At 40.4% G+C, this 26,997-nt stretch overlaps 1 protein-coding gene across 1 annotated transcript; it reads right to left on the reverse strand.

The window, feature by feature from the left end:
• Positions 1-3,316: 3,316 nt before the first annotated feature.
• Positions 3,317-26,297, reverse strand: LOC116727417 (heparan sulfate glucosamine 3-O-sulfotransferase 3B1-like). The gene is made up of 2 exons (XM_032574832.1): positions 25,462-26,297; positions 3,317-7,327 (listed from the first exon to the last, which is right to left on the reverse strand). Exons 1-2 carry the CDS (start codon positions 25,986-25,988, stop codon positions 6,709-6,711), a joined length of 1,146 nt encoding a protein of 381 aa, XP_032430723.1. The 5' UTR covers positions 25,989-26,297; the 3' UTR covers positions 3,317-6,708.
• Positions 26,298-26,997: the final 700 nt, after the last annotated feature.

Genomic DNA, 26,997 nt, shown 5'->3' on the forward strand with positions numbered 1-26,997 from the left:
TCAGGAAGAGGATCACCCAACACATTTATCAAAGTATAAATAAAGATCTTTCAGCTGTTCCTGGGTTGTGGTCTGGGTTTTGGGTTCAATTCATACTTGAATCATTACACTGTGGGTATGTTTCTTTTTTTCTTCTTTTTCCTTTTCTGAAATGCTGCATTAGTTTTATGTCAGATGTGATAGCACACAGTTTCCAAAGATTTCCACTTTTGGAAATGTTAATCCACAGAATATGTTTGGGGGGGAATCGTGTGTTTTATAGGAAAATGCTAGTTGGGTCTCTGTTTAATTTGTTCAGCAGGACTTTTCACCCAAGAACCCCACTATGAACCTCTTTTGTCCAGACCTGGTCAGGAATCACAAAAAAAAAAAAATCTGGAACAAAAGTTATATTTTCACACAGGATCAATCTCTGTTTGAAACTGATGCATCAGTATTTAATAGGGCAACAACTGATCTGAGCTGATAAGGCTTTGAAATGATATTTTATCCATTTAATTATGCTTGATCCAAGAAGATTGCTGAACATTCAAAACTAAAATCTCTGTTTATGAGCAGGCTTGTAACAGCATCACCTCTGATACTGTGAATGAAAGACCTGTTAATACACTAAGGTGTTTCAGAGCCCCATAAACAAACAGCCATGGTATTTCATTATGAGCCGTAAAAAAACAAAAACACTGGTAGGTTTTACAGGGGATGAGGGTGTGGGTAACCAGAGATGTACACTTCCGACATCCAGGCAAACCCACAACTACTAGCTGCCCAAACCTCCCACACAGCTCTGGGTCACAGTCAGCCACACAGACCCCCCACTTCCATGACCACACTGCCACACTGAACAGTAAACAGGAAAACAACACCATTTTGCCAAAACATTTTGGAAGCCAGGCAAAATGTTAGCCCAAGTCATTTATTCCATCAAACTAAGCATATTTAGGGAGAAATGTTACAGTTTTATGAGTAGCCATGATTTTAAATATCAAGACATAAATCAATGTTAAAATGTCTTGGTTTAAAGCATTTTTTTTAAGTAACTTTGAAGTCCATGAGCTGATGCTCACTGACCTCGTCCAGCTTCAGATGTGAATAAAATGATAAACTAATGCAATCTAGTTTTTGTTGCATAGATAATAAAAAAAATCTTTTGTATTTATATTACAAAAGATTTGACTTTGACAGCAAACGATACAATACACAACGAATATACAAAGGAGCTGCTGAATTAAATATCTAACAGCAAAAATGAAGTGTTAAGATAACAATAGACACACCAGCCACTTTATTAGGTACACCTCTTCAATTGCTTTTTGGGACAGGGCAGGAGTTAAATGCATCTTAGTATCTATGAAGTGGTGATGAATTGCTTCAGTTGAAATCATGCATCATAGGAAGAAGGACGTTTTAGTGAATTTATTTGAATGTGGGAAGTTTTTGGTGCGGGCAGTTCTGAGAATTTAACAGAAACCGGCCCCGCATGAGCAAAAGCCAGAAAGCAGCAGTCATTCGGATGAAAATGCGAATGACCGCACCAGTTGCTGCTGCTGGGAGCTGAGAAAACAGGCTAACAGATTGGAAAAACATTGCCTGCTTCTGCCTTGTATCTGCAGTTTGGCTGGTGGTGGAGGCAGAATGATTTTTTTGGAACCCTTTTGACCACTTCATGCCAGTTAAGCATCATTTAAATAGCCTATTTCTTATTAAACATAGTTTCTCAACTCTTATGCCATATTCCAATTGTGTGAGAAACACTGAAAACATTAAATAAGTTGATTTTTTTAAAATGTTTTACCGGAGCATGCACCGTCTACGCCGGTAAAACAGGTGTTGTCAATAACACTAATTAGGACTGAACCCTCATTAATCGAAATGGTATGATTGTTAGGAGAAAAAAATAGTTCATGTTTGACAGAAATTATTTTGTCTTCGTACAACAAAAAGCAAAATCAGAAAGCATCCTACCTTAATGAATACGCTCAATAAAAGCGTCGCGGTCTGAAGAAACACCTGGAAGCTGCTTTGTGCCCTGTGCGATAGACATTGTGACAAAGATTTTTTTTTTTTTCCATCCAGACATTTCAATCGCATGCGGAGAGGCGAGTTCTACACTTAATATAAACTACTTATGGAATCACATCCATCCCTGATAAAAAAAGAAAAGATATAAATCCTTTAATTATGCAACCCCTTGTCAATGTATTTTTTAATGTCAGTTTTAATGTTACTTTTATTTTAATTTTTTACTTTGCAATAAATCAGGTTACCCACTTTTAACATATCCAAAATTGCACAGTGGCGTTCAAATTAGATCATATTTGTTATTTATTTACTTTAGTTGTGTTTTTTAAGGGACAATGCACCATTAAGTAACACAAGTCTGCCTGCTATCTCATGGGGACAAATTTAGCTACCAACGAACACCGTGTGCAGATTCAGGATTTAAGGATTAAATCACGATGCACATAGTTAGAATATCATTAGTTAGCATTTTGAAGGAGGTTTGCCCTGTTCAAATTTCAAACATTTAGCTTCATATGCCTCCAACTGTTGAAAGAGTAAACACCATGGTAAGATCAAAAGAGCTGTCTGAGACATTTGGGAAGACGGTGGTTGCAGCTTAAGAGTAAATTTAAAGAGGCCTCAAAGGAATTTGATGCAAGTCATTCCACTGTCTGGAAAATAGTCAACAGGTGATGCCCAGGTGTGGCCTTCTGGTACGGATCTCCTTAGGGGCAGAATGCAAAAGAAGTCTGTAAAAACACAGCGAGCTGTTATTGCTGATATGAAAGAGCACACATACACACACGCACATATATACATATATGTGCGTGTGTGTGTGTGTTCTAGTACAAGAACAAAGGACTCGTTTGTATAAGCAAAAACAAACGTTCTTGGAAATGAACCTCATTGCAGCTGCGGCATCTGGCTCCATGTTTAGAGTATTTGTATGGATGGAATGTTCATAGTGATGTGCAGTGTTAGTTTTCAACCAATTATAGTGTGTTGCATGCAAGCCTGGCAGTTCAATGTCGGTCTCAACTAACCGGAGTGTAATTTTTCCAGAGCATTACAATTCATTGTGCTTTTGTCACTGTGGGCTCTCATTGGTAAAAATCCCAATATATATTCTGCTGATGTGTCCCTTATTTTTTGGGGAAACTTTTAGGAGTTTTTAAAGAATTGTCGGTTTCAGTTTCAGGGAAAGTTGGCATCAATAGCGCCTTTCACATTCACTGGTAAAGCTGTGCAAAAATCAGCACTCAACTTATATTTGCATTTTGTAGGAAAATGAAGGAAAGAAAAGTCACTTCGATGATAGTTTGGTAAAATATATGCTTTATTTCTTCATAAAAAGAAATATTATGAATGTTCATTATTGATTCATCTAGAAACATCTGTTCCATTTTGCTTTTTCATTGTGTAAAATTAATTCCTTTGATGTACATACAACAAAATACTTGAATTTCATGTCTTTTCCCTCTTTTTGTACATACAGATCTGCTAGTCTAAATCATATCATATGCAGATAAGAAACATTTTTAACAGTTTTAGATCTTAGAACAGGTTGAATAAAACTCAACCATAAACAATGCAGCAAGCTGAAGGTCATCTATGACTGCATTGGTTTTATCCTCCAGAGTTAACTGCAAAACACCTTTAAGTCTTAAGGAAAATATCTGGCTTTTCCTTCCAGAACAGGACGGTTTGATGGGAGAAGTCATCAGTAAATGCTCAAACATTGCACTAGTGAAGGGTTGATGGAGACTAGTTCTCACTTGGAGCATCATTACTCATTCAGAGTGAACGCAAAAGAAAGCACAAGAAAAAGAAAATTCCCCCTGCTACCAGCTGTCGGGTGGAGGCAGTTAGTTTCAACTGAAAAAAGGGGAAGTAACCAGTTTAGTGACCACTTGCTTAAATAAATGAAACAGGCTAATTGTGTTGGTTAGAGAGGCACAAAATCTTTAAAAAAAAAATAGATAAACTGGGCGGTGGAGTGACAATATTACCTTTAAAGTTAATGTGAGTATAGCTTGTGTACATTCAGCCTGAGCTCTATGTAAACACATAAAACCCTCTCTGGATGCTGACAATCCCTTCCTATAATTCCTGCATTTATAAAAACGACTACTGCACAGGGCGTGCATAGCATAGTTTTGCACAGTATGTCACATGTGCCCTTGTAGTAGCATTCCCCCGCTGCAGAATGTCAAAGACTGGTAACTTCACATCCTCACAATCTTGCATATCAAGAATTCAAGTAGAAAGACAAAAACTCAAACTAAAGGGAAATAAAAATAAAACTAAAGCAGATAGTGAGTAAATTGTGTAAAACGTGACAGCAACTCAAAATATTTTTTGGCAACAAGTTGAGAGTTGAGATGCGTTGGTGAAAGGTGAACATATAACATATGGATAAGGCATAAAGTATATTTAGTGCCTTGCAAAAGTATTTGTACCCTTTGAACTTTTAAGCATTGCGTTACATTAAAATTATTAGTGTGACTTTCTAATGTGTGAGACCAAGAAACAGTAGTGAATGATTACAAAATGAAGGAAAAAAAACTATGTGTGCTGTGTGTCTACATGCTAACGGCTATTTGAGGCTGAGATAAAACAATGCACATAACTGAACACACTATACCCACATTGAAACATGATGGTGGTAGCATCATGATGTTGGGATTCTTTTCTGCAGAAGCTGGGTTGAGAAAACCTGGAACCTGGAAGAGGCTGAAAAAGTAGAGACTCAAATCCAACTGAGAGTCTGTGGCAAGACTTGAAAACTCATAGATGCTTTCCATTAAAATTTGACTCAACTTCAGATATTTTGCTATGAGAAGTGGGCAAAAGTCCTTCTCTAGATGTGTAGCAAAAGATTTTTGCACAACGTTTTTGACTCAGAAGTTGACTGAGCACAAATTCATGTCACACTTCAAAAACTTTCACTTGTAAAACTTTTGAAAATCACACATCTTTCTTTGAAATTTACTGTACAATTGTCCACTACTCTGTGTTGGTCTGTCACATAAAAAGCACATGGAAGTTCGGGGTTGCAAAGTGAAAACTTAAAAAAAAAAAAGCTAGTATGAATACTTCTGCAAGAAGATGTAAGCCACGAATGAATGAAAGCACATGGGATTTTGAATTGGAAAATTCAAGTGTCACAGGTTAGACACTGAAACGCTGCGCGACTCTTCATGTTGGGGCACGAGTGCTTCACAACAACAACAAAACAAATCTTTTATTCCTTTGAACTGGTTAGTCTGTGATCAAAAACCGGGCCACATGGACTTCTTCTGTTTGAACAAGTGGCATTTAAGTGAGGCGTTTGTGTTTCTCATCTCTCCTATCTGTATGCTAGACCTCTTGCAGATATGCATCTCCAGCCACCTGAAAAGGTTTTCCATTTCACGGTGAAAAGAAAGGCACGCACTCCCGCTGACCCGCTTCCCTCTCCTCAACAAATCAAATGCCTCTCAAGGAAATTTGATTGAGACTTTGCGTGACCTTTGCTCTGAGCAGATAGGGCAGGAGCTTGGCTCTGAGCCAGTGAAGCAGTGAACGGGGAGGCCTGATCGATTTGCCAGTTACCTTTACCCGATTAGCATAATGTTAACATGGAGCCTTACGTGGTCCGAGATGGGATTTACTGTTTGATGGATGGGTCACTCATTAGAGCAGGCAGCAGGAGTACTGAAAATAAAAGGGCAGCTGTATACTTTAAGCGTGAGTGACACAATGAGTATCAATTAGGTCTATTGATCAACCGGTTACTGGGTGGAATAGGACGAGTTCTGCTGCTCAGGCCTATGCAGGATCCTGAAAAAATAAATGAACTGAAGCACATTGTGACAGGATGAAGTTATACAACAACTATAACTAAGAATGCACATAAATAGGTGCTCTCCACTTCTCTGTGAGCACTCTGTACCCGTAATGTGGCGCTTTTTACATAGAGATGCACCGATTGCGCTTTTCTAAGCCGACACTGATATTTACTTAAGTCTGTCATGCCGATCTTGATTTTTCTACAAAGGGGTTATAACACATAAAAGTTATAAAACAGAGGTAGCAGTTTTGGGTAGCAACAAAAAATGAAGGGATTATAAAATGTTTCCATTTAGTGCATAAAACCATGTATCTCCAATCTTTATCTTTAAACTGCAACAACAAAAAATAACTGCATCAAAATACACACAGTTTGCTTGCGCATTTTGGGTTTTAAAAGAGGGAATTTTTAGTGATGATGCATTTAATTAATAGTGGGGAAAGAAATCAAATTTAGAATTTGACCTGCCGATCACAGATTAGAGATGATCAAGGGAATCGATCGGGCAATTCTGATAGATGATAGATGCATCTCTGCCTTAGTAGTTATTCTAAAACAGTTTCAACTACAGTCGTTGCTGATCATCTGCGTTGTGCAGCACCAGGAATTTACAGGGCTACAGGTGGGGAGCCAGAGAAATCCAACCTAAGATGAGGAATGTTAAAACAACACATGGGTCAGATGTTATGTACAAATCTGGTTAGGCAGCTTAGTGAATTAATTGCTTAGAAATAAAAATAAATTATTATAAAATAGATTTCTGTACATTTTACATATATATAGCAATATCTCCACCTTTTTTTGCCAATGAATTACATAGAAAAAATCTCCTATAAGAAAATAACAAAAAAAAAAAAAGAAAGTCTTTTTTGACTTCAATCCCAACCAAAGTTATGTCCTGTCATCTGGTAGAACTTCATGTTGAAGGGCCTGTAGAAGTCCCGTAGCCTCTGCACCACCTCGGGATCAATGTTCGGATGGGTTCTCCCTTTGGTTTTTCCCAGGCAGTGGGGCTTACTGCTGCCCTCTGCCTTCTTGAGGCACGGGAATCCCTTGGTCTGGTTGAAGTAAAAGTGTTTGTCTGTGATGATCCTCTTGAGGCCCAGGAAGTCCTGCACGCGGCCCAGCTCTCCGGCCGGGTCGCTGATCAGACGCTCGCCGCTCACAAAGAGGATCTGGTCCATGGGGAAGTACTGCAGCCAGTTGTCCAGGTGCTTGGCATAGATGCCGATCTGGATGGCGCTCCATGAGGTGTCAATGAGCCCCGTAGTCCTGTTTTTGAAGGTGAGACTCTCAAAAGAGGGAATATCGGGCTTCTTAGACAGAGTCTGCGTGTAGTCAGAGATAGCTCTGGTGACGGGGTCCCTCACTACCACGATCAGTTTGGTGTCTCTGGACATGGCCGATATCCTCGCTGGGGCCTCTCTGGTCACAAAGTAGCTGGGCGTTTTCTCCATGGTGATCTGGCCCTCCAGGGTTTTTGGCATCAGATCCCTGAAGAAGAAAAAGCATACAAAAAATGTTTAGAGAGGGGAAACAAATCTGAGAAAGGTCTTGCATAATGTAATCAACTTGATGGAGAGCTCTGCGTTCTGTAATCAATGACTCACTGAGCCTGTTTAGCCTTGTTGCAGGGCTTAAAAACCTATTAGTGGAGGCAGCTCTCCAACATCAACAAGCTTAGTCACTCAGAAGATATCTCACTTCTGACAAGAGACAGAAACCCATTATTACAGCACAACCAACCACAGTGAAGCTGCTGTGGAAGGTTTTGAACGTGGCCAATCTTGAGTTAAACTCTTTTAGAGAGAGTAGAGATGTTTTGACTCGTTGATACCGATTTCTATTAGGTCGATTTCCAATTTACATTCTAAGCACAGGAATATGAAAAGTGTACTGCAGATCATTTGATAGAGTTAGCAGTTTTGAAACAAAGAAATTACAATTAGGATTAATTTCTTTATGTGTCTAATTATATGTGCCTAATAAATTTTTTGCTAAGCCACAAAAAAAGCATCAGAATGACTGATGATATTTTCAATATTTTTCTCTTATTATAGTTTTGTGGAATCTATTTACTGGATGCCCAAAAGTGCTTAGCTCCACTTTATATACCAGATAATCTGCATTGCTGACTAGCCTGCAGGCAATTGTGCCTCACCAAAGAATAAAAAAATTAATATAACTTAAAGAAAAGAAATCACCCATGAAAGTTGATAGCACTGCCACATACACACACAAAAAAGGATTTAATTTTATCTGATATGAGATGGCTTTTTCTTTGAAAGGCTTTGAAATGTGCAAGAATAATGAAGTGTTACTTGAAAGACACTACTCTTGAAGGAAAAGCAAATGTGCTTTTTTTTTTTTTCTTCCAGCACTGGAGTCCTGAAGTAATGACTGAGGGCAGAGGCATCATTATGATGACTGTGTTAAGAGCTGTCCTATATCTGAAGTTGCCTTTCCCATTTTTGACAAACTGGACCAGAAAGGAACACAGCTACTTTGATGTAGCATGAATGACTTTTTTGAAAATGGTTCAAGGTATGAGCTCTCTGATTTTTTCTAAGACATGTCAAACAAATAAAAACAAAACTCTTTCAAGGTCTAGTTTGGTGTATTATCTTGTAGTTTGTTTTGTATTGTGGTAAAATTTTTCTAAATGTACAAAAGCTATGATGAACTACTATAATAAAGCCTGAACTTTTGTTCAAATTAGAGCTTATTCTGTGGAACATTCTGGCTACTTTCCCATAACCTAACAGAAACTCCCTTAGGAAAATTTAACAGTTATTTAGAGAGTAGTTTCTGGGAACTTAAAGGTTACTTTAATAACCTTACTCAGCCAATGTATTTTGATTACTTTCTCTAATCATACCAGGCACTCTTCTGGAAATTGACAGGCAGTTTCCAGTAATCTCTGAATTTACCTAGTAAGCTCTAAAGGAGTGAGCAATAATTTCCATGAAAGAACGTGGTAAGTTCAGTAAAGTACCTAGAGGGTTGCATAAAAAGTCTCTAATATCCTTTGGGACTCTTTAGACAGAGGGCTCCAATTTCCATAAAACCTTCTCATAAAATCCAGAACATGTTTGTAAAAGTTGCTAATGAAAACTTTATTGTCTAATGCTAGCACCTATTGTTGAAGACCAAATCTGCTGAATAGATAACTCGTTTTACACTTCATATGTGGGCCTATTGCTCTTGGTGAGAACTAATGACGTAACAGGTTCTTTAAGTGCTTTCTTGTGGCTTTTAATTAAGGCCTTGGGAATAGGGATAACATTAGGAAATAGAATTTTGCCAAAATCTAAAGAAAGTAAAACAGGAAAAAATCAAAAAATTAGCAGGACAAAAAAAAGAAGGGATGTTAGCGAAAACAGGTTGTACACTGTCACAGATAAGATTGTTGCTCCATCCTGTTTTCAAGGCTTTAACACTTATTCTACTGTTTTGACACCACTGTAGAGACAAATACAATTAATCCTTTGTAATCCTAACCAACATGTTGACAGCCTGAAAGGTGAAAAATGGAGACTATCCTGCAATCCCCAGAGCTTGGGCCGCTGCTCCCAAATACACATGAAAACGCTTAAATCTAGTTCATGTCCAGCTAGCTAATGGCTAATTCATACAGCATTAGCTATTTGTCAAAGCAAAGATTTGCATGCAACAAACTCAATGAAAAAAGTCCTGTGCTGAAGGGGGGAGAGAAGTGTCAAAGGTATTGCTAGGTAGCCATAAAAATGCTTTATGGAAATAGTGTTGGCAGATTTGTGTAATCCTAATGCAGCACCAGTGATCTAATTATGATAACATCATCTTGATTACTGACACGTCAGAGGGGTGAATAAATCAAATGCAGAGGCTCATTAATAGTGCATTGTAATCAAAACAGATCCAGTTCATGTTTTTTATGAAGGAGCACCCCATTTTTGCAGATAAAAAAAATACCTTTTTTTATCTGAAAAAAAAAAAAGCAGCTGCAGGACCTAGACTCAAACTGTTTATGCAGCACATCAAGGAGTACGACGAAACATGCCTGACTGTTTGCCATTTTTTTTATGCACAATGGCTATACTGGTTTCAAGCTTTTCGTCATTCCCTCTGCCAACATACAAAAAGAGTCCACGACTAACCAGAGAAGGCAAATGGCTTCCCATTTAATCCGATTTCAACGTGACAATGCAGCGTGGAGATAGGGAGGAGGCCTGAGTTACAATGTGCAAAGTGACAGATTATGCTGATCCAAGCTCAGGGAATGCTATTTTTTTTGTGATGAAAAAAAACAAAACATCTAGTTGTTGGGGGGTTGAAGGAGCACAAAGCAAGGGGATGGTCTGACAGCAAGAGAGAAAGAAAAGTGGTAAGGAAACTCCTAAAAGCGCCAAATCGACAAGAAAAGGACCCCCACTAATAAAAAATCCCCACCTCTGACTTTGCTTACTCTTTCTGCCAAAAAAAAGGAGGGGAATTTCGGAGGAACAAGTAGCTCTTGGAGAAACAATGACCATTATGTTCTTTTTTGATTTATGAGGTGCTGCTTTTAAAGATTCCGTCGCCAAACAGGCAATTCTGTGACACTGGGATCCTCTTTCTTCCTGCTTTTCTTTCAGAGTGAACCATTGTTCCTGTGCGCAGGGGTGAGCAGGGCAGTGGTCAGGGGCAGAGGGGCGGGGATGGGGGCAGGGTGAAGAGGAGTTGTAGGAGGAAGAAGAAGAAGAAGAGGAGGAGGAGGGTTGCGGGTGCTGATGGCAGGATGAGTGGAGCACTTCTCCATCCTTCAAAATCAAGTGAGAGAAACCTTTTGGAGAGCTCTTAAGAGAAGCGTGTGCCAGAATCACCCTGCAAACAACACCCTGCTCCTCTAAGATAACAACAACTCCTCTTGGTCCAACTGTCTGGCTTGAGGAAGAGTAGTTCTGTAAATAACCATCACCCTCTTCAATTCATTTGCTTTACTATGAACTCTCTCATTGTTTGCCCCTCCTTGCCTCTCTAAACTGCCTCTCTGAGGGTATTTCCAAGTTGAAAGGCATACCAAACATGATGATAAGACAGAATCCACAGAGGCCCTTGTCAAATGACGGCCTCACACCGGGGCCGGCAACGTGGCCCTTTGGCCCCTTGTTTTTTAAAGAATCATCATCTCACCGGAGCCAAACAGGAGGCAGGAAATAAGTTATTTCTGTCTGATGCCTCTGCCTTCCTCTTGTCATGTTTGATTTGACGATAACAGGCTGCCAATGAGCTTAATGTGTCACAGCATCACTCTCTAAAAGGAAGCCATTTGACAATTTTTCTCGTCAATACAAAATGTTTTCAATTATCTCGCATGTCAGGGAAGTTGAAAGAGCATTTGAATCTCAAATTAGGGTTTGTCTATTTAAATGCAGACAAATCAGAGGGTGTTTTGTTTCTGCGCGCAAAGAGAGGGTGTGGTTTTAGTGTTGCGGGCTTCTTAAGGTTGCATGGAGATGTTTCTATGGATGGAAAACCCTGAAGTGAGAGTTGCACTCTCGTGGGAGGTACAGTCGCCTAAAACAACCGTGTGCATAAATTAGCTATAAGCCAAATCAAAATTTCAGGATAAAATACACAAAACCTAAAAGAAATCAGACAGTTGCTATGTTCTTTGTTGAAAGTCCTGAACTTTCCTCATGTTCTTCACCCTTCTGCCCTTTTCATTGATCTACAAGGTTCCCTCGACCTCTTGGAATCAGGGTTTGAAGTTCGATAGAAAAGGGGCGCTTCACAAACAGGAAGAAGAGGAGGGTGGAAATCGGGATAAGATTTCTGAAAGGAGCTCTTTCTTTTCAACAGTTCTCCGAACTCAGCTTTTCTCATGGACCAATGAAGCATTTTTAGGAAATACTTCATTTCCTACAAATGAAAGTTGCTTGTCATTGACAGACAAGCTGCTTGAGCAAAACTTGCTCGGTCACATATAAGTGTCCTTATATTGAATTTCAAATCCCTTGAGAACATTTGAGCTACATTGCACGAACAAACAAAACACTAACTGTATCTTATAATGGCACTAATATTTGGGGTTTGTAGAAAGTCATTGGTGTATAAAAAATTTCTCCTTGCCAGCAAAGATTTCAGGATTATCTTCTATTCTTCTTCAGTGTCTATTAAAGGAATTCATTCTCAAAGTATGACACAACCACCACCATGTTTTTTTGTGAGGTTGGTTAACTTTTGGTCATGGTCAAATGTTAGTTTGTCGCCACACACGGGGCCTCGTGTACAAAAGAATGTGTATGGATAAAAGCCATGCACGATTCTGTTGGCTCACTAAATGTTTGGAAAGCACACACAGAAGCCAGGCATTTTGAAATATGGGCCCACGGCGCTTTGCGTCTGACATCACATCTAACTGCAGAGCACAACTCTGGCTGTAAATTAAAGGAATAATGAGGACAGTTTATCTTTGCTCTGTTTCAAGCACTTGAAGCTGAGCCCAGTTGTTAGCATGTTGCCACGGAGATCTTCCTGACACTTCATTTCCTCATTGAGAACTAGACTTGCCTTCTTTAAAACTCACATCTTGCATCATTGAGCAAGAAAGATGAATCTCTGGGCCTGTGCTTTTATTCCGACGCATTTTGCAGATGCAAAAAAACAGAGGCACGCCTACCTCTACTCTTGCTATATAATACGCCTGTCGTCTGTGTTTGCATGGACATTAGGCACCTCTATGCAACGCCACAGACGCATCAGCCTGATCAGACTGAGGTTTCAAATTTATAGGCTTCACTGAGTAAAGGTGTCACTGGAAACTCAAGAGAGTGGCTGTGCAGAAGCCCCCATCCAAGTCATCTGTCTGCTAAAAGGATTAATAATTCAGACTGGCCTAGTATCACACACTCAGGACGCTGCGTATGGGAGAGAAAATATCATCCAGCCACAGTGAGAAGAGCCGTCTGACAGCTAAATTCCTCCTCCGATTACTTGTTGTCAAAAGTGCCTGTCAGGCTGACTGGAGCTACCGCTGACTATTTTCAACTGTGGCCACTGATACATGGGTTGACTCGCAGTGAGGAGTTAGAACAGGTAGTGTTCATGCTTTTGTTTCACAGTGTGTGCATAATTTCAATGGATAACAGTTTTATCAGATGGGAAAGAGGAAGGGAGTTCGAAGGAAGTGGCCCCAGACTGAAAAAAAGAAGATAGAAAAAGAAACTCGCTGACACTTTGACACTCAAACTCCGAGGCTTAGATTTGGAGTCCTGATCTGGGTTGATGAATGCGGCTCCCAGAAACCCCCTGAACCTCGTTCTGCAGTTGCATGAAGTCAGAGCGGCATGAGAATCCGCTGACCCTCGGAGTAAACAAAACAGACGCAAATTGTCCCTCTGTCATTTCATTTCTCACTGAAAACAGGGAGTTGCAGTCTGATTCTTCAGAGCAGAGCTTCATACAGTCGGGGTGTGTGCGTGTGTGTATATGAGCAGGGGAGGGAAAGTGAGTGACAGGCTCCATGAATCAACAACAAGAGAAGGAGAGTCAGGGCTTGCGGTCACACACCAACCCGACTGGTTCTGGGATCAAACCAGTTTGGTTTCTGGAGGCAACATCAGACATAGCAAAGTAAAAGAAATAAACAGAAAACTGTTGCCGCTCGAGACATTCCTCTCTGACACTATCGCGGTCTGCAAGCACAAATTATTCAATTTTGCACCGAGCTCTCTCAAAATGTGTTTTTAAGTATATCTGCTGCTCTTTGGCACCTTTTGGGATGCAAACCAAGAATGTGCAGAGCCATCAAGGATCTTTCAGGCCTGTGTGGAATTACAGAGCGTTAATAACTCTGCAGAGACGCGAGACAGCCCACCATGTGGCATAAATAAAATAGAGGAGTTGGTGAAAGGGATGGCAGCGAGCAGAAAATAGCAGTACCTCCTCCTGTCCCCTGGGGAATTGGGGAGGGGGGAGCATTCCTTCACAAGTACGGTCCATTTTTCTCTTCTGCCTTTTACAGAGGTTGCCCAGAAAGCTTTGCTGGTTTGAAACAAAAATGACGGGTGCATTTCATTGCTGACACTCAAACATCTTTGCAGTTTGTCTGACGTAATACAAGACGAGAACACACAAACTTTCAGACCGACCACCCAATTTGTTTAGCGCTCGTAATTTGCTCTAATCAGTGTTAGCTGAAGGATCAGAGCTACAATGTCAATCAAAAGTATTTCTAGCTGGTTATATATAAATAGAGCAACATAAAGTAAGGTAAAATTGCAAAGTGGAAGGATTTTTCTCCATTTGAAGACATTTCATACCATAGCAGCTCTGGCTGTCTGCTGATCACAGCGCTTTCTTGCATCAATTTGCTATGTCCCCCTACATAACATGTAGCTGAAAAAGAAATTTTTTTCATGCTTTTCATCTGCCCACTCCTTCACAAGACCCAGATCTGTTTAGTGTTTGTCTAGCAGCTTTTCTGTTCATTGATTCTTTCACTTGAGCTGTAGTTTCTTGATATCTTCTCTGAAAAGTGCAGGGAATGCCCATGTCTTGGTAGGTTTACAGTCATGCCATGCTGTTTTTTATTTTTAAAAGTTTTGGAACTTTTTTTTTTTTTTTTTTGTAACCGAACTCTTCACTAAACTCCATAAGCTGCGTTCCTTGGTATTCAATAAGCTAATCTGACAAACCTTTAAGGCCAACCCAGGACAGCTGGATTAAATCTGACTTTGAAGGTAATCATTTCCACTGGATTTTATTTATGGGTGTCAGACTAAACTGGAATGGATATAGATGCTGGACTCACTTTTCCATTTTTTTGTTGTAAAATTAAAAATAAAAATACAAACGCACGCCTACACACAAATCATTCTCCTTACACTCCACAATTAAACTTTGTGTTGTTGTAACAAATAAAACCCTGATAAAACACATTTTTGGTTGCGACGTGACAAAGTGTAAAAAGTCTGCACGTCTGGATACTTTTGCCAGACTCTACGGCCGACAGATTCCACTTCTCCATCAACACGGGGGTGGCTGACAGCTCGGATTCAAAAAACCGATGGACCGTGAAAGAATGGGGAAAAAAGAAGGAAACAATAAAGGCAAACAGGAGCGAGAAGCTCCAGGTGAAGACTTATGCGTGGTAGCATTTGTGTGTGTGGGCAGAATCAAGCATTCTGACTGATTTCCTGACACTTGACATGCACCAGGAGGCACATGACTCCTTGATCTCTCTGCGGTGAAGATGAATAAAAGATGAAACAGACTCGAGATGAACATACATGTCGCCACCCCCTCCGTTCTCTCGAGACGTGCGGAGACAGAAGCAGTGAGGGAGCTGCTTTGCATCCTGTTTGAATTGGCTGTCAGCCGTAACGGCATGCACACCTTTTTGAAGACAGGTGAACTACATACGGTGTGCGTGTGTGTGCGCGCACGAGAAAGAGGGGGATTTCCTCTTTAAAGTATGTCACTCACATCTCCCTGTGTGTTGAGGTTATTATTTTGCTTCCATTCACACTGCAGCTGTCGTGGCAGGTTAATGCTTCACAAATTCCTAAAGACAGCCTGACGTTCCAACATGTAATTAGCTGCATGGAGTCGGAAAGCACCAGTCTTGACAATTAACCTGCTGCATTCAGAGGAAAATGGGAAACAGCAGCATTCCTTTGGTAATCCTTTGCTTCCCTTTACATTTCAGCCTACCTGTTGTATCCGTTGTATTGTATTCACAATAGCCGTTAAAAATGTCTTCTGGCTACATTGAAACACAATGTGTTGAGTTTTTCTGATTTACTCCTATGTTGCTTCTAGTATTTTTTTTATTGTTTATTTTTGATTAGGTTATGTTTTTGTGTTTCAGTTTTTGAACTCAGTTTCATATTTGGTCAGTTTGTTATTTAAAAAAAATCAAAATAAAACATATGCCTATAAATCTTTGACTTTTGCGTTTGTGTTTTATTTGTCCATCTACCCATCCATCCAAATTAATGGGCTATTAAATTATTGAAAGGATGGCTGACTCATTCATTAATTTGTCAATTGGCTACCCATCCATCCATGTACAGCAACCATCCAATATAGATAATATTTTGGTAAGAAAAGAAAAGAAAAAAATTAAAAATGGTGATTCAATTGTCACAAATATGAGAGTTAACATCAGACTTTGAAATTGAAGGTATTTGAATAGAATAACGTGACTCTATTTACTCTATTTATTGAATATGATACTGTCTGCGAGTTATTTGTGCCACTTGTGCGATTCGGAGCACAATAACTGGCGTGAAGAGGAGCGTATAACTGGCTTGTCTGACCTGAAGTCAAAGTGTTTTTACAAAGAAACCCAACAACTCTTACGTGGAAAAGCAGAAAGCGATAGTGTGAATCAGGCAGGGAGAGGTGACTCAGGGGCTTCTAATGAGCTCTGCTCTTTTACTGCCAGGCTAATGGAAACCTCAGGGGGCCTCGGTCGCTCTCAGTCTGAGTCCGGTGTGTATGTCCTCTCTCCCACAGGCAGACCTGCTCTGCAGCACTTTAATGGGCACCTCTGGGACTTTATACCTGGGACAAGTGTGGCGTCTAGGCAGGTTCTCTTCCCAGAACATGAGCGAGGACTTCCTCTGCTGAGCTATCTTTAGCACAAGTTTTTCTTTTTCTCCTCCAGGTGGGCTGATCTAATGCGCCAATGAGTGTTTATTTGGCTGCCATGAATGACCAACAGCTCCAAAGGGAGGGTGTCTGGTTCTGTCCTGACATGTTTAACAACATCCAAATTATCGCCTTATTAAAAGGGCCTGATTCACACATTTCACAGAGGGACGGCCTGTTCACTGCTTATACACAAAACTACTTTTATAAAGCTTTTGGAAAGCACTTTGTCATATGAGCAATTTCTAAACATGATGAAAGGTTTAAGGTGTGAAACTTCCTGTCAACCCCTCACTCCCCAATTTCCATATTGTCTTCACTGAACAACGGGAGTAGGGGGTTTAGGAGAAACAACACACCCCAGTGCTGCCACTCCTCTCTTCACAGGTCTCTCCTTTCACTATTAACTGGTTGTAATTTAGGCTTGAAAAGCGCCTTTTCTCCATTTCTCTACCCCCCTGGTCACTGTGTGTGTTTTTAAATAGGCCATGCCAGCTTAGGCAGCGGGGAAAGAGGGCCTCTGCGCTGACCGAAAAGGAGCAGCGAGAGCAGCGAGGCCTGCCACGAGCCCCGCCCAGGAATGGACAAACCGAGCGCAACATGTGACACTATTCTTGCTCGTCAGTGGCACAAGTGCACAGCTGGAAGAGTGGAGAGCAAGTTTTCGTAAAGGGGATGGCTTAAGGGAGATTTTTTTTTAGGGAGTAACTCGGAGCTTGACGTTTCTTTTGTGTGTGTGTTATTATTAAGGGCTTGAGCAGAGAATGTGAACCTGCTGTCAGCTGTACGGTTGGCTGAGTCTTGGAGGAGCCGAGGGAGTTCCAGGAATCAGGAAACAAGCTGAGATCTAAAGTATCTGATCATCCAAATTCAGGGTTTCCTCTCCACAACTGCACGAAGCACCTACATGCTTGCTGATCCAGTGTTTAGAAGAGATTCTTCTTTTAAATATTCACCAGGATTCTATAGGATAGTGAATGAACTGGAGAAAAACATAGGCAATTATTATGAAGAGGACAGGGTAGGTCTGTTTGGAAGGATGTTTAAAGCATGGTTAGGTTACAAAGCTATTTTCCCAAGCTTTCAACATCTCATAGAGTGCTGTTGAATCCATCATCTGAAAAAAGAAAGAGTATGGCACAACCGCAAAATTACCAAGACATGACAGCCCACCTAAGCCAACAGGCCAGGCACACAGGGCACAGTTAAATCTCTTATCCAAGTATTAAAAGGCCATAAAGAGTCAATAACAAGAGCCATCCAGCTAAACAATCAAAGCATTAATCAGAGAAACAGCCAAAAGGCCCATGGTGCCTCTGGAGGAGCTGCAAAGAGCCACAGCTCAGGTGGAAGAATCTGAGCAAGACAACTATTTATCGTGGATTTCATAAATGTAGCATTGGCAACAACAAAACAACTGTTTGAAGAAAGACCCATTATGAATTTGCAACAATCCACATAGTGGACACAGAAAAAAGGACAGCTTACAAAAAGTGTGGTGGAAAACAAACACAGCACATCCTGCTGATTGCACAAACCACACAAAGCATCGTGTTCTGATGACGCCTATCTTTAGCGGTGACTGGGAAGCTGGTCAGAGTTGATGGATGGAGCCAAATCAGGCTGATAAAAAGTAAACCTGTAGCTGCAAAATAATTGAATCTAGAGTAAAGATTTCCCTTCCAGCAGAAAAAGAATACTAAACACTCAGCCATACTTCCAATAAAATGGTTTAGCCAAGTCAAACTCCAGGCCTATATCTAGTTGAAATGTACAAAATCCAAAAGCCATGAATTACTTTTCTTTAGATTCACAACTATGGGCTATTTTGTGCTGGTCGGTGACATTAAATCAGAATGGACATTGAAGTTTTCGATTTGAATGTGGTAAAATGTGAACATATTTTGAGCACTTAGTAGTTTTTAATCAATAGTCCTTCAGGGTTTCTGAGGGCTCTTAAAAGAGCCTTTGGAGAACCATTGATTGACTGAGTCTGACTCTGAACAGTGACAGTTTAAAACATTTTGCATAACTTCGTAAAACTTGAAAACCACGTTGCCAAAATCCATGGCGGGATTTACAGCTTCCTGTATCTCTGCAGGCGGTCAACACGCCGCCTCTGTCAGCGAGCAGTCGTGGGTCTGACCCCCAGTCCGAAGCCTTTAACCCATCTCTATACATCACCTCCAATCAGGCCTGACCGATCAATACTCCTCATCCCTGAGGAGCCGGGTCGCTGTGACATTTGTGTTCGCTGCCTGACTGTTGCAGCCTTTTGTGATTGAAGACGAAGATTATTTGTGGTTCCACAGCTGAGCCTGTCCAAACCACCCCACAACATTTCCCCAATGTATGAAAACACTAGCAATACACGCTTTTTGTTTCCCCCCAACCCCCTTTTCTCTTCTTCAGGGCTTGATGCCTTTCACTGACACTCTATAGAACCAGGTGGCCTCTTTGGCCATTCAGCGGAAGGAAGCAGGGCGAGGTCAGCGTGGCAACAAAACAGCGGACGGGTCACCTACGTGGAAACAGGAGAGCTCCTGCAGCGAGCTGATAAAAGGGTGTGCAACCATCCAGAACTGTACCCGACACGGCCGGGAGCTGCGGTCTGACTCCGGTTTAAGAACTATCAGAGAGGGAGGAGACAGATAACGGCTTTCAAACCGCGCAGACTTCCGCAGTCAGACCGAGTCTGACAGTGGAATAAGTGATTTTTTCTTCCTGTCTCTCCCTCCTTTTCAACAATGCTCCACTTGTCCCTTTGTAGCACCTTAAGTAGCTTCTGCTGATGCTGCTTTGTGGGTCTGTTTACCTCCACAGAGTTTTTAATCACAGCTAAGATACAAAAGGGAGACCCGAGAGACATCCTGCTCAGCACGGCGCCAATTCATCCCCAGCAGACTCCTGACAACAGCCGGAGCCCGAACCGCATTAAGTGAAGAACAGAAGCTGCACAGCTCAGACATGAACATGAACTCTTACGATATTTGAGAGCAGAAACCAACATATGACTGACAAATAACTTAGGTGCTCCAGTGAAAAACAAACTTCTCAGCAGCACTAACACTGCATATGGAGGTTTTGTCTCTTCACAACTTCGGATTTCTTTGTATCTTATTGAGATTTATGTCAAATCTAAACACAAGGTAATGCATACTGACGAAGTAGAATAAAGGATATGCGAGTTTTATTTATTTTTTTCACCAGAATTAGTTTTCCTAGTCTTGACACAGATTCTCAACTAGTTTAAGGTCTGGACTTTGACTGGGCCATTCAAACAAATGAACAAGCTTTGATCCAAACCATTCCAGTTTAGCTCTGACTGTGTGTAAGACGAACCTCCATGCCATGTCTCTTGCTTTCCTTGGCTCCCATGTTGCTGTTTGTTCCCTAATGGTCTCGAACAAACACCTGAGGTTTTCACCAAACAGCTGAATTTATACTGAGATTAAATAAATAAACAGGTGGACTACTACCGGGCAATCTGTTGCAATGGATTTTATTTGTGGGTGATTGGAATAAAAAGCACCTGACAAACGTTTTTAGATTTCAAAATTTTGAAAACCATGTAGTTTTTGTCCTTCACCTTCATTATGCTCTACTTTGCATTGGCCTACCACTTAAAATCCCAATAAAAACAAAAACACAGTTTGTGGTTTTAACATGACCAAATACGAAAAAAGCTCATACGGTGTGAATACTTTCACAAATGCCTGTGTAAAACAAGTCCATGCGACCCTACACTCCGTCCCCAACATGTGCTTGGCTTCTGGTTTAAATCTAAAGGGAGGAGCGTCAGCCTGGGCCCTGACTGCGAGCTGAGACCAGAGCCCACGACACGACAGCAAGACCACAAAGAAGCAGTTATATATCAAAGCCCCATCTGAGCCAATATGGCTAAATGGAATATGAAAAGAGCAACACAGACCACAGGCTGACAGACAAGGGCCTGCAGTCACTGAGAGTAAATAAAATTAACTCTTTGGAAAAATGTTTCAGCTGTTTTTTTTTTTCTTTTCTAGTGATGGAAGGATGATTCAGAGTGGCATTGTTAAAAAAATAAGATGTATAGAGTTTTAATATTCAATCAACCAGAAGTAGGAATGATATACTCTAAACAAATACTTTTACTTTATATCAATTTAATGCATCAAATCTGAAAACTCCCACTATTTTCAGTCTTACTAAATGTTTTATAAAAATGTGGTTCATCTGATTTGAATAAAATATTTTGCAGATTGATTAATTTGTGGAATTAATTCTGTAAATTTCTTCTGTTGGACTTAAAACCAACAACATGCAACATGCAAAAGACAGGCAACATGTCTTCATTTAACATTAACATTTGCTGAATTTTATTTTTTTTTTAAAGCCCTTACACAATACAGTTTTGGTATTATATTTCTGCATCTTGCAAAGTATGTTGGCATCAAAAAAAAACACCTTTAGCTGAAAGCATCCTGTCATGTTTGAAATATTGGTGCTCATAAGGATGTGCTGCCATTCTTAATAGCGAATGTGTATTGAGATGAATGGTGGATTTTGCAGATCAGGACGGATGTGTCACTTCCACTCTTCACATTTAACCAGCAACTGGTTATCTCAGGAGGAGAGGTTAATGTTCCATACACACACACAAATAAATTACTGGAAGCTGAATTAGTGAGAGAGAAACAAGCTGTTTTAAATTGGAAGCTCCATGTGTTTTCAGTATAGAGAGGTGAGTGAATCTTTATCAGTGCAGACAGAGCCCCTGCATACAGCATGGGGTTATGTTACAGTTGGTCGTTGCTGCAATTTTTTGTAGATTCAGTTGTGTCAGTTCTGTAACGATGAACTATGCCGCAGATATGTAGGGCAGTTTATCTTCCTTCGTGAACTAAACACAGGACAGATACGTCTGTCAAACCACAAATCAGAGCATCTCCACTTTTTAGGCTCTCTTACACATTCATAGACTTCCACTAGTCTTTGTATTATTTTAACTAAATGTCTCCTTTACATTAAAATTTCCTCAAATTTCTCCATATATTCCAGTTTGTAATTTAGGTTACAAACTGGCAGTTTTCAAAGTACTAAATATTTATCAAACATTGAATACAAGATAGCATTGTCTTTGGGCTGTACTTCAAACCACTCTTTGAAGTAGATGTTTTATTTTGCTTTATAATTATGTTTATAATTATCATTGTTTATGACTGTGTTTTGGATAAAAGAAGTTTTAACTGTCCAAACTCAATAAAAGAAACTTTAATCTAAAATTGTTTAATCGCAGATCCAGATTAAATGGATCTGCGATTAAACAATTTTTGAGAGTTCTTATAATAAATTCTTGAATGTGTCAATACTTTTAGAATATATATTGATTTTAGCTAAAGAAAACTTCTTGTATAATGGTGAAGCAGGTGCAAACAGAAACTAATGAATCAATGTTTCTGTTCGCACTGTGACCCTTTGAGCTCCAACTGCCTCGTTATGAATGTATATGTGTTCCTTTAGGCCAGTTCATGCTTGACCACACAGTGAAAATGTGTACCTCCTGATATGAGGACCCCTCAGCCAAACGCATGAATCACATGTTTTTGTCTTTGGCACAAATAAAAACTGTCAGAGGACATCAGAAATCCACAATAAGAGTTGTTATCTCCACCTCCTCCTCTCTCGCACTCGCTTTGTGGAATTCCAGCTTTAAATGCGTGTCCGGAAAGGAGGGAGGGGACGGCTGGGAGATTGTGCAAATGAACAAACAAAACAAGAAGAGGTTAGTTGCACAACCCCTGATACACTAATAACTGTCTCAATCTCTGTCCCCATAAATGATCAGATGAGATTCCCATAGCTTTCATTTCAATGCCATGCAGCTCTTATTTTTATTTATTTTTTTGTTCTGTTTTCCTTCTGTCTGGAAAATTCCATCTCTTTCCCCAAAGTCATCTCCAGTATCAGGTCCTAATAGTACACTCAGGAGGGCTTGGTGATGAATAAAGTATGATTTCCTTTCACTGTCCATCTTCTCTCCAGAAAAAAAAAAAAATCCCACCTAAAAAAAACCCCAAAAAAACCGTCTTGACAGATTTCACTTTCAATTATACTGAAGAAGCTTTAAACAAAATCTTCCTTAAACATCCAATTCAACTCAAATGCTTTTCAAATAACTTTTCTTAGAGTAAACTTAGAATCTAAAACACAAATCTAAGCAACCGGGGGGTGAAAAAAAACCCAAAACGGCTAAAGTCCTGACTTCTTCCCAGAGTTTAAGATCAGTATTAGATTTCATGGCCTGAGACGCTGCAGAGACGCTTTTCCACATGCAGTTGCAAACTCCGTGGGTGGAAACAGTAAAATAACAGCCTGCCTGCACAGTCCCCAAAACTTTCAAACTGGTGGCAGTAAATCAAAGTTTGTATCACAGCAGGCGCACAAAGCATCACACAAACCAGGGACTGGTGTCCCTATTTCAAATACTCCCAACATTTGGTTCTAATTCAGAAACTTTTCCACCCTCTCTACATTGTTGAAGCGTAATGCTCTGTATATTTAAACATCCATTTGTTCATTATTAACACATGAGGTGGTTCTCGTTATCCCTGCAAAAACTAACTATGTGGAGACAAAAAAAAAAGTGATCTTAAAGTACGAGTAATTTCAGTAGCTGATTTACAAACGGTCGAAGTAACCGATGAGGATTAAAAACCGCAGTCTAATCTTAGGCTTTAAAACCTATGCACAATAGACAAAAAAGACCAAATAAGTAAAATCTGCTAAAAACAAATAGCGTCTGATTGTGTTGAGCACAAACAAATGCAGTAATTAAGCTCAAAAGTGCTCCAGCTCCTCACATTAACACTTTATGATGTAAATGAACAGGATAAAGTTGGTTTAAGGGGTTTTATTCTACAAAGTCTCCTCACTTTTGTTCACTAAATCCCCCTTTTTACACTGTTTAGAACCAACTGACACACTAACGGTAGAAAAGGATGAAAGAGCGGACCAACTTTTCTTTTATTCCCCCCGCCGCCCTCAACCATAGGCGTTGCCGGGCCCGTTTTTTAACCGGGTGTTCCAGAACGTATCTGCCCCAGTGAAGTTATCTGATCAAATTTCGACGATTACAGCCCAAAGATTCACTTCAAATGATTACAGGAAGCTCCAGGAGGAGAAAGATAAAGGAATAAGGAAAGATTCAACAAGATTCAAGCACGGTGCCGTTTGTGCCGATAAGTGTAGCCGGCCATGCTCCAATGCAAATGTACTAGAAAAAGTTCAGTACAAGAAACGTTGCACACACAAGTTAGCCAAAATGTAATTTAGATTCTAATTGCAATAACAAAGCAGGTTTTATACATGAATCTGATTTCATCTGAAAATCTCCAACTGGATTTTTTTTTTTTTTATTGAAAAATGAGCATCTGTCTACAGCTGCTGGTTTTGCAATAGAAAACCAAGTTGCAATAGTTTCTTGATGACTTTCTACCAGATCAGCCTAAAGCCTTCCTGGAACATTTGCCTCACACTACAAAACAAATTGTTGGCTCAGTGAGCATGAACTGCATGGCACCCATGTAATTAGCTTATATTTGCTGCAGTCAAAGCAATTCACATTTTTCACTCCAAAGTGAAAGCTGAGTTCATATCACACATTTCTCCTGACAGAGTCTTGTGGAGCACAAACAAAACTCAGGGGTGAGTAGGCTCTGGGTTTTTTTTTTTTCTCATGAAGCACTGTAATTCAAATCTCACATAATATTAGAGATTTAAAGTCCAGACACTTAAAGAAGAGTTGATGATAATAGCTCTTTAAAACAAGGTATAGGCATGTGGTAGCCATCTTAAAATCATAATTAAAAACTCAAGTCTACACGAGCTTAAAAAGATCATGAAGTCTTATTAAAGTACTATTATTGTCTTAATTGCAGAGTATTTCATTGTTTCTATAGAAAAATTCACAATAAAAGAAAATTCACTGCATGTTTTAAATGTAAATTCTGTGAAGGTCATGATGCCTGTTTGTGAAGAATTGTAATTTTTGTTTTCACCAAAGTTTTAGTTCTAGCAATGTCAAAAGGTAATTACTTTTAGTTCCAGTTCATTATATAAATTAAGAGATAATTTTACAGTCAGCAGCTTGTTTCTTACAATGAAGGATCCTGACGGATGTTAGAATGATGAATAATTCATACAAGTTTCAAGCAGCCCCGATCTGCCTGATATTTACTTTATGAAATCCCCCCGACCCCCTCCCAGAAAAAAAAAAAAATACAATAAAATAAAAGGTCGGTAGGATTTGGAGACATAGATCCAATACAATTGAAAATCAATCAACAACTTAAAGTCGGAGTTTATATAACGCTTCTTATCGCAGAATCAGGGTCTGATTTTGCAACACCAAAACTTTAGTCGGCATAAACTCGCTTTTATTCAACCTCCCGGTGTTTGTGTGCGAAAGTGGAGCGAAGCGGCGAAGTGAGCCGCGACACCTTCAACTGTTAAAAAGTTGACACAAAAGCGCCTCGAGGGTGGAGGTGCAGTGTTGCGCCGCGTCCAACAGAGATCACTGCGCATCGCAGAACTAGCGTCAGAGACGGCTGCAGCAGCTTCATTTAAGCGTCAACATATGTTTTAAAAACACAATTAAGCTACATGCTTACAACAACCGGTCGACTGAAAAATTAAGAGTTAATTCACTAATGAGGCCAAACACGCTTAAAGAGGAAAGGAGATCACATTTGAGGGAAGCCTGCTCATTTTATTATGCTTCGATCGGAATTAAATTCCAGTTTCATTTGCTCAATTTTCCGTTTTATTTATTATAAAGATTACAATTGCGCCTTCTTAAGCCAAAGTTGGTAGACGCAGTTGTGCGTAAAAAGTAACAGAGACACGCTTTTTTCCAGTGAAAGTCTTCCATCATTTACATTTTTATAGTGTTATAAGCGCACGAAGCTATTTAAGATTTTATCTTTTAATTAATAACGATATTTTAAAATTATTATCATTATTATTACCTGTACCACTCCAGTCCGTTCTCGTAGTTGCGGTCGAAGAAGTGCGGCTCCGCTCCCACGGCCCTGATGTCCGGGTGTACCCGCAGGAACTCCAGCAGAGCCCGGGTGCCTCCTTTCTTCACCCCGATGATGATCGCCTGCGGCAGCTTCTTGCTCCCGGAGCCGTTGGAGAAGCTGGACATGGCGCTCGGATCCGGAACTCTGTCTCTATCCGCGTCCAGCAGGTCTCTGGACGCCGCGGTTCTGATGGACGGCTCCTCGTAGTCGCTCTCCACGTCCTCCCAGGGCTGAGGCTTGGCCAGCAGTCTGGACACCAGGTCCGACCTCCGGCCCGTCGCCGGAGCGGTCTCCTTGCCCCGCGGGGTGTCCACCATCACCAAGCCGGGCATGGTGGAGCAGTAGCCCACGCAGGAGTAGAGCATGTAAACCCAGACTACGAACATGATGATGAGCAGGAGAAGTTTCTTCTTCACGGGGCTGGACCAGAAGGCATGCAGGCTGTGGAAAACCGGGCTATAATATTCCATAAGCCTTCCTGGAGCAAATCAGATCCCAGCGGCGCATAGTGCCCAAACTCACTCCCTCTGGCACCTCTGCAATCCCCGCAAAATTAAACACATGCTCCCCCCTTCAAAAAAAAAAAAAAAGAAAAAAAAACTAACTAAAATGATAATAATAACGATAATAACTTAAAAAAAAAACTTACAAAGAAAAACACATAACAACTAAAGTGAACGGGATCGAAGGGATGGAGACATCCGGGAATGAGATCATAGTTACGGCTAAAACTGTGGAGTTGCGCCCGTCGCTCCTCGGTGCTGCTGCTGCAGCTTCATCTCATCAGCTTTGTGACAGCAGCTGCCGGAGCCGCTCGCCTTATAAGGAGCCGCAAACCGGAGTGACAGCGGCTCCAGCCAATCAGCAGCGAGGAGCTTAAATATGCAGCAGCTTGTTTACAGAAGAGGACCAATCGGTTGGAGGGAGGGGGGCGTTTCTGAGCCGTGGGATCCTAGGTATGGAAATTAGGCGTGTGTGCGTGTCTGCGTGTAGGGAAGCGTGTGTGTGTGTTGAGCTACCGCTTGAGAGGGAGTTTGGAAAACTTTCTTATTTGACAATTAAACTGGGGTTTTTCGCGCGTTTCCCTTCAGGCACGCAGTTCAGATGAGTTCAGACGAACCGAACAGTTTATTTTGACTTGTCTACACACGTTGTTTGACTTTGCTTTGCTAACAACAAAATAACCCGATTTTTATTTTTTGTTAAGCAACAAAAGCAGGGAAATGCTTGGTATGCAAATTAAACGCTACCTGCAGCAGTCGCTAATTATACACTAATAAAAATATAATTAGGAATTTAACCAATTAACCAATCGCCCTTTTGCAAACATTTATTGATCTAGATATCTATCCAGATAACGATGTAAGAATTAATAAAGCTTAACAGCTAAAATAATCTTAAATTAATTAGTTATTTTTAAGTGTACTTACTCAACACAATTAGTAAAATTACATGGTTATTGTCACTAATAATTCATTA

The sequence above is a fragment of the Xiphophorus hellerii genome, chromosome 10 (genome assembly GCF_003331165.1).
Source record: "Xiphophorus hellerii strain 12219 chromosome 10, Xiphophorus_hellerii-4.1, whole genome shotgun sequence".
Lineage (NCBI taxonomy): Eukaryota > Metazoa > Chordata > Actinopteri > Cyprinodontiformes > Poeciliidae > Xiphophorus > Xiphophorus hellerii.